Source organism: Atta cephalotes (genome assembly GCF_000143395.1).
Source record: "Atta cephalotes unplaced genomic scaffold scaffold00050, whole genome shotgun sequence".
Classification (NCBI taxonomy): domain Eukaryota; kingdom Metazoa; phylum Arthropoda; class Insecta; order Hymenoptera; family Formicidae; genus Atta; species Atta cephalotes.
This window is the reverse complement of record NW_012130114.1, coordinates 494,203-502,415: the sequence shown is the minus strand read 5'-3', so window position 1 is coordinate 502,415 and position 8,213 is coordinate 494,203. Positions and strand designations below refer to the sequence as shown.

Below are 8,213 nucleotides of genomic sequence, written 5' to 3'. Positions count from 1 at the left end.
ACACACACACACACACACACACACACAAAACACACGCACGCACAAAACACACGCACGCACAAAACACACGCACGCACAAAACACGCACGCACGCACGCACGCACGCACGCACGCAGAGATTTCAGTTTACATCATAAAAATTTTACTATTTATTTTTCTTTAGTTCATAGAATTATAAGAAGATAAAAAGTAAATTAAATCGAGATTAAAATTAGTCTATATTGGTAAATAAAATTGAAAATAGACATCTATTATTTGAATTAATCGATTTAATTAGATGGAATGTTTAGTCGGAATGAGATAAACAAATAATGTTTCGAAAAGAAAACGATATATAATTTCGCTTATCGAACATACATGCTTTAGCATATAATTATAAAAATAATATATAAAAAAGCAAATAGTTTAATATGATAGTTTAATATAGCAAGTGGCTATCTGTATGTAAACACTAATTAAAAATAACATTTCATTAATATTATACTTTCTTACATTAATAATGTAATTATTACATATATGTATGTTACATTTATATTATTATGTAGAAAATATTTAAAAAAAAATGGAAATTATAATATTATTGGTCTAATCTCCACTGAAACACCTAATATGATATAGAACAAAATTTAAATGGATGGAAAATGTGTTTAACTGCGCTTTTACTCCTATAGCACTCTGATTTGCTCTGAAATGATAATTGATAGAATTAATTGATAGAGTTTTGGTAAAAATTGTATCATTATAAGTAGAATATAATGTACTGTTATACTTGATGTTTATTAGAGTACATGTGTCATATTTTTTATAAATCTAATAATTTTCACTTAAAACTTTAGTAATTTAATGAAATATAAAATTAAAATCAATTGAAATATAAGAAAATAGGACATTAGTAAGAAATGAATTATTAATTTGAAATTTTCCACAGGTATTTTTATTGTTGCTGCAAAGCGTACTCCATTTGGTACAATGGGAGGTATGTTTATAAACAAAAGTGCAACTGATTTGTCAGTTGTTGCATCGACTGCTGCGATACAGGCAGCAGGCCTAAAACCAGAGAAGATTGACAGTGTTGTATTTGGACACGTTCTAGTGGTAAATCAGTTTTCATTTATAATTACCAATTACGAGTATTTTATTATTTACTTTTATTATTTAAATTAGGGTGCATTTCATTCATGATGCGCTTGATGCATCATTTATCCTTGTTATTCACCGAATGTTAAACAAGGATAAATGATGCAGTATGCATATCATGCATGAAATGATATGCACTCATTGGTCTTTTAACTGAATTGACGTACTTTTAATTTTTTTTTATAGAGTTCATCTTCTGATGGTGCTTTTTTGGCAAGGCATACGTTATTAAAGTCAGGAATTCCGTTACAAAAACCAGCATTTAGTGTAAATAGATTATGCGGTTCTGGTTTTCAAGCAATTGTCAGCGGGGCTCAGGTTAGCCAAGAATTCCATAATTCTCTTAAAATAGTAATAAATATTGAGGAGAGAACTAACAAATAATAATATCCAATAGAGATGAGAACAATAATAAAAAATTAGGTGTTTCAGATCCCGTTTATATCCCATTTAAAAACGAGGGAAATGGTTATTTTGAAAATTCTTTCAGACAAAAGTTATTCGGGAAATAATGCATTACATGAACATATGTGATTAACTTTGATGGCGTTGTGAAGGTTATGTCAAAGTCGATTTTAATTTTTTAAATGGGAACCCATATCTTTTATTGCATATTCTTGTAGGTCATCTCAAGGCATTTTCGAAACACTGGTTACAAATTCTTTAGTTGCGATTTTCCTGAGTTATGAGATTTTAAAATTTCAGTACCGCCGATGTTAGCATTACCTAAGATTTACCGCATGGAAGACTTTAATCAAGCACCTCGAAGATGTGTAAATCTGATAAAGTTTCTACAAGTGTGTTAAGAAAGTGCTGAAAAAGAGCATATAAGTGCTTTTTTAGCACTTTACAAACACTGCTATGCTTGAGTCGAAATGTATATAGCTACATAAAGTGTTAAAGAAACACATTTAATATATACATGTATTTAATATATACATGTATTCGTATAATAATACGTTTAAGTTTAAAAAGAATGAGAGAGCATGTGTAATTAAATGATAAAATGTATTTTAAAAATGTTTCCAAATGCTTGAAAGTAAAAATATGTTGAGAAAGTAAAAATGAAATATGTTGACTATTGTATATTAGTATCATGCGTAACGGCGAGTACCAAACAAATAATTCCATGAGTAATCACTAATATATTCATCACTAATATATTCACTAATAATATATTCATCACCTAATAATGAAGGTATTAGGAGGGAATCCTATACTTAAGATTATGTCTACATTGACCATAATACTACCTTCTCCTCTACTAATAAGAAATAGTTGCAGAAATTAAAGTTATTATATAACACTATAGTGACTATATTTTTCCATTTCAGAATATTCTGATGGGAGACTCAAAGATTGTCTTGACGGGTGGTGCAGAAAACATGAGTCAAGCTCCTTTTGTTGTAAGAAACGTTCGTTATGGCACTGCCCTGGGCCAAAAATATGAATTCGAAGACTCACTTTGGCTTGGATTACTTGATACTTATTGTAATTTGCCCATGGGTCTGACTGCGGAAAAACTCGGTACTCAATACAAATTAAAGAGAGAAGAAGTCGATCAATTTGCTTTGAATAGTCAGCAACGTTGGAAAGCTGGTAGATACAATATTTTACTTAATATGAAATTTTATGTGTTAGCTATTAATTAAATATGAATGTATGTTTGTAATTTATTAATCTTCTTCTTTAATTAAATAAATTTAGATTATAGAATTTAAGCCTCTATTTAAGAAAACGTATTACAGCCAACGACGCGGGTCATTTCAACGAAGAAATAGTGTCTGTGCAAGTAAAAATTAAGAAACAGGATACATCTGTCAGTGTGGACGAACATCCACGTACGCAAACGACGTTAGGAACACTTGCCAAATTGAAACCAGTTTTTCAAAAAGATGGATTAGTCACAGCAGGTTCTGCATCGGTACTATACTTTTATTCACATTTTATGGAATTTTTATATCAATCTTTATATCCCAAATTTTTCCCAAATTTACGTGGGTTTGATAAGTTTGGTAAATTTCCATGAAATGGTGCTACAATTCATTTGATGACGCGACATCTCGAAAGATCCACTCTTCGAATCCCTTCAGGCCAAATTTCAGCCAAAAAGGATGCATAGTTCACGTTTGGTAGTCATTTGAAGCGAGATTGGCGCGCAAAAAAGTGTTCTTCCATCAAAACAACGCGCAGTCCCATAAGTCGACCGTTGCAATGACAAAACTACGAATTGGGCTATGAATTGATTCTTCATCCACCCTATTTTCCGGATTTGGCCCCGTGTGACTTCTTTCTGTTCCCAAACTTAAAAACTTGGCTCGGTGGGAAGAAATTCTTGTCAAATGAGGAAGTCATTGTCAATGAGTATTTTGCAGACTTTGAGACAGCCTACTTCAAATGACTATCAAATGTGAACTATGCGTCCTTTCTGGCTGAAATTTGGCCTGAAGGGGTTCGAAAAGTGGATCTTTCGAGATGTCGTCATCAAATGGATTGTAGCGCCATTTCATGGAAATTTACCAAACTTATCAAACGACCCACGTAATTAACTCGGCTTTATTCTTGTTCTCAGGGTGTCTGTGACGGAGCAAGCGCTGTTATTTTAGCTAGTGAAGAAGCTGTCAAGGCAGAAGGCTTGAAACCATTGGCACGTTTAATAGGATATAGTATTGTCGGCGTAGAGCCGAGCATTATGGGAATTGGTCCTGCACCAGCAATCAAGAACTTACTTAAAGTTACGGGCAAAACACTCGATAATATAGAAATCGTTGAGGTGAGATTGCAATTTATACAACAGAAATTTCACCTATCAAATAGCATCTTTAATGTAAAAATGTGAAAATAATTAATATAAAAAGTAATTAAAAATATAATTTAGATTTTACTCTTATCATGCATTAATTAATATAATTTTTGATAGATCAATGAAGCGTTTGGCGCTCAGACTTTAGCGTGTGCAAAGGAACTTAATCTGGATCTGAATAAACTGAATGTAAATGGTGGTGCTATTGCTATAGGACACCCATTAGCTGCTTCCGGTAGCAGGATCACTGCTCATTTAGTGCACGAACTTAGGTAACATACCTTATGATAACGTAAAACAACTCATTTTTATTAATATTCTGATTTATATATATATATATATATATATATATATTATTTTTTTTTTCTTACAGAAGACGAAAAGCTGGAAAATTCGGTATCGGTTCTGCTTGTATTGGCGGCGGTCAAGGTATCGCTGTAATGGTAGAAGCGCTGTAATCAATTAAAAGGTTTAAGTTAAATTTTGTAAAAATATTGTGATATACAAACCGAACTAACATAAAATGATAAGAGTGATACATCGTATGATTTATCAAACAAACGATTGTAATTCTTTTTCTTGTTTTAATGATATAGGCAATATGAAGAATATTTTTATATATAAAAATTTTATATTATATATACTTTATATATATTTTTGTACATATATATAATGATACAGTATTCAATAAAACATTTATATTTTATTTGCTGTTCTTTGTAGTTTTAAAAAATATATCATAGCTACGAAATTTGATATTAACAAATTGGTTTTTAAGCAGCTGATCCTTGAAGTACTGTAAAAATCGAATAGGACATCCGCATTATCTGAAATATAAGAGCTTTTGTTCAAATGACCTAGAATTCTATTTAAAAATTTAAAGCAGTTTAATTTTAAAACCATTACTATAGTGGATTCAGATAATAAATATTATTTAAGATCAATTTAAAATAAAGATATATATGAATTATTTTAATAAGTAGAGGAGGCAGCTTTTGATTTGCACTGAAAATTAAATGGTGCATATGCTTTTCAAAGGTTCAATTATCAGAAAGATAATATCATCATTTAGATTTAGATTTTTATAGTGTGAGTGAATGAATTTTGTTTTAACAAAATGTCTGGACAAAAATATACATACCTGCATAAAAGTATCTAAAGACAATAACATGATTCTACCGGCACATAAGGTGAGCGGACGATGAGCCCTTATCATCATGATTTGTAGACCGCGTTTGAATCTTTCGGTATTGGAGAACCAATTGTTCGAATATGCGGCCGTGACTAAACGCATACTCTAAAAATCGTGCATGTTTTCTCGCACATCTATATATAAGAATATTTATTTAAATACTCACATGTAGATGCAATTCATTACCATGCCAGCAGAAGATGAATATTTGGTATGTCATGCAACACATGTATGTCAGCATGCCGATCAGCACCGCCGGAATATAAACATTTATCTGCGGTTCAATCGATCGCGTGAAAACTCGCTGATAAATCGATCAAAGCAATCGGATTTACCTGCGATACATTGAAGGCAATCAAACAAATGATCATACAATTCGAGAGGAATTGAAAGAAGATAACGGTACCAAAGATGTTCTGAATTTCACTTATGAAACTGCAAAATTAATATAATCAGTTGCTAACAAAGCTAAAATGCAAATGGATAATTAATTTCATCAATTTTCTAGCTTCGAAAAGTATTTACATATACAACCTAATTAAAAAAATTTATACAAATAAAATTTTCTAAATATTATAGAGATATAATAATAATTTTATAAAAGGGTATAAAAGAATAAAGCGGAATAAGCATGTGAAATCGATTCCCTCATCAATTAAACTCAAATTAGTGTCGTTAATATAATAAAAATAGAGCTACAAGCTAAGCAAGGTTTTTATGCTAAATTATGGCTAAAACAAGTAGTTTATTATAACAAGCGTTTCGACTCCTAATGGATCATTATCAATATCAATCTTAAAAATAATACAAAAATCACATATTCATTTGAACAATAATATTCATAGTCAGACTTTGTACTTAAAGCTTCCTTAAAGGCCTGACTATTCTTCTTCTTCTTCTTCTTCTTCTTCTTCTTCTTCTTTTTCTTGATTGGCCCGGCAGCCAGGCAGGCTGATACTGGATCATTGAGGATTTCTTCGTCATTAGATATAAAATACTTTAGACGGAACACATATAAGTGTAGTATATGTTTGATTGATGGTTACTTTCCTCCGCCTTCTTCCATCTACCGGTAGTCGCGCGCTACAGGAGGAGAGGAAAATTTAAAAGAAAAGTTCGCTAGCTTTTATAAAAGCTAGGAGAAGCCTGCATAACTTGGGGAGGAGGGAAAGAAAAGGAAAGACATCTTCAGGAGAGTTAGGATATTTGTTACGTAAATAAGAATGAAGGTGGAGAGCTTTATGATTGTAAAGGTTGCATTCAAATATGATTGATACTTTGCTTTATTGCTCCACAAGAACAAGAAGGGGATTCAATCATGTTATCTCTATACAAACTTTCATTTAAATTGTAGTGATTAGATCTCAGACGATTAATCACAATTTTCTCTCTGCTGAGAGAGGTTCCCTCAAACCAAGTTTTCTTAGAGATGGATGAATAGCGCTCGAAGTGAAGTGTGCCTTTAGTAGAAGCCATTGTCTTGAGAGTTATTAAATTATATATAATTATGCATAATAGTGCAGCCTGGATTCGTAGAAGAAATCTTCATGTGGAATACGAAAATTGGGAGAAGAATCTTTGCAGCTTCCTTGGCAATAGAGTCAGCAATTTCATTTCCCGGAATACCAGAGTGGGAAGGAATCCAAAAAAGAGAGATGAAGATGTTCTTAGCTGCGCTCAGAATGGCCTTTGATGTAATAAATTATGTAATTGCGCTGATAATACCTATTGTTATATGTAGATGGCGTCGAGGGCGCTCTTGGAGTCGTTGAAAATGGTTATGCGATCATGCTTGGAATCTCGAGCAAGATAGGTTGGTTTGGTAGATTGCCCAGAGTTCAGCAGAGAAGATGAACGTTTCAACTGGAAGTTTATATGCGATGTTGATGTTTAAATCGGGAGAAAAGACTCCCGCACCGACAGAATAGCCGGATTCCTTGGAACTGTCCATGTAAAAAGTGACTGCGTTTTATCCGTAATCAAAAGACTTATGGAGGAATTGGGTAGCAATAAATCCTTATAGATCCTCCTTGTCACAACCAAGCATGGCGCTAATATAGGTGATCTTGTAGAATAAAACTTCCAAATCATGCCAGAATACTGCCGGATGATGAAAATGGTGAATGAATTTTTCTGAGTATCTGCTTGTGATGTATCTTGAATAAGTTGGAACTTTGAATGGCCTCAATCTTCCGGTTCATGCGGAAAGCAATAAGCTCCATTTGTATTAGGGCTGAATAAGATGCACTAAATTTATAAGCCATAGATCTGTAGATCTGTAGATTTTGAAATGGCGAGATTAAATCTAGTTGTAGAGGAGGTATTTTCGCTTCACATAGCATGGTGTTAATGGGAGTGAAAATGCGATGTTCCATAGCTTTTCTGATAGCTTTGTATTGAATTCGGAGAAGCTTAATGAAATTCGCAGATTTAGTGTTCCAAGTGAAAAATTGACCGCCGTATTCGATCGAGCTACCAAGAGTGGAGTGTGATAGATAGTGAGTAGGGATGAGAACCCCATGAAACTCCCGATAAAGCCCTGTTAATATTGATGATGTTTTTGCTTTTTTTCATGAGATATTTAAGGTATAGTCTGCCGTTTAGTTTGTGGTCCAATATGACTCCAAGAAAGCGATGTGAGTTCACCCTAGGGACCTTCTGATTATTGATGTAAAGAGGAAGTAGGAGAAATGTTCTTGTTCAGCTAAAAATGATCCACTTGGATTTTGTGGGGGAGATGTCCAAACCTCTGCTTCTCATGTATGTGTAAATATTATTAAGCGAGTATTGAACAAATTTGATAGCATCATTGACATTCCGTTGCGTAGAATAGAGGATCATCGACAGCATCATCGGCATTGTAGTAAATTGGCATTAGTGTGTATCTGAGAGGTCATGTCCTTGAGATAGATATTAAATAAATAGAAGGGGGCTGAGAGTAAAGCTGTGGAGTGCCTTTGAATGAATCAAAGGGGCCTATCAACGTTGATCACGAAGTTTAAGCGTTGTCTGCCAATGAAATTCTCGATAAATTTCCTGATGTAAACTGAAATACCTATAACAAGAAATTCAAATCATTAA

At 32.9% G+C, this 8,213-nt stretch overlaps 2 protein-coding genes across 2 annotated transcripts in view; one reads left to right on the top strand and one right to left on the bottom strand.

The window, feature by feature from the left end:
- LOC105622921 (3-ketoacyl-CoA thiolase, mitochondrial) overlaps positions 1-4,646 on the top strand; it is a 5,044-nt gene extending 398 nt beyond the window's left edge. The window contains exons 2-8 of the mRNA XM_012204330.1: positions 929-1,095; positions 1,324-1,455; positions 2,472-2,736; positions 2,886-3,061; positions 3,710-3,910; positions 4,058-4,212; positions 4,314-4,646. Of these exons, the coding sequence (XP_012059720.1) occupies positions 929-1,095; positions 1,324-1,455; positions 2,472-2,736; positions 2,886-3,061; positions 3,710-3,910; positions 4,058-4,212; positions 4,314-4,398 (1,181 nt within the window). The 3' untranslated portion in view covers positions 4,399-4,646. The remainder of the gene's footprint in view (positions 1-928; positions 1,096-1,323; positions 1,456-2,471; positions 2,737-2,885; positions 3,062-3,709; positions 3,911-4,057; positions 4,213-4,313) is intronic.
- Positions 4,647-4,713: 67 nt separating this feature from the next.
- Positions 4,714-6,608, bottom strand: LOC105622944 (odorant receptor 2a-like). Its single transcript, XM_012204352.1, has 5 exons — positions 6,547-6,608; positions 5,468-5,567; positions 5,299-5,406; positions 5,082-5,237; positions 4,714-4,767 (listed from the first exon to the last, which is right to left on the bottom strand). Exons 1-5 carry the CDS (start codon positions 6,606-6,608, stop codon positions 4,714-4,716), a joined length of 480 nt encoding a protein of 159 aa, XP_012059742.1.
- Positions 6,609-8,213: the final 1,605 nt, after the last annotated feature.

What these genes read in the sequence shown, in the direction of transcription:
- LOC105622944 (XM_012204352.1), bottom strand. Translation starts at nt 6,608, where the DNA reads ATGGCTTCTACTAAAGGCACACTTCACTTCGAGCGCTATTCATCCATC. An exon ending in TTGCCTTCAATGTATCGCAG is followed by an intron (nt 5,407 to 5,467) that starts GTAAATCCGATT and finishes ATTGAACCGCAG; the next exon opens with ATAAATGTTTATATTCCGGC. An exon ending in CTTTAGATACTTTTATGCAG is followed by an intron (nt 4,768 to 5,081) that starts GTATGTATATTT and finishes CTTATATTTCAG; the next exon opens with ATAATGCGGATGTCCTATTC.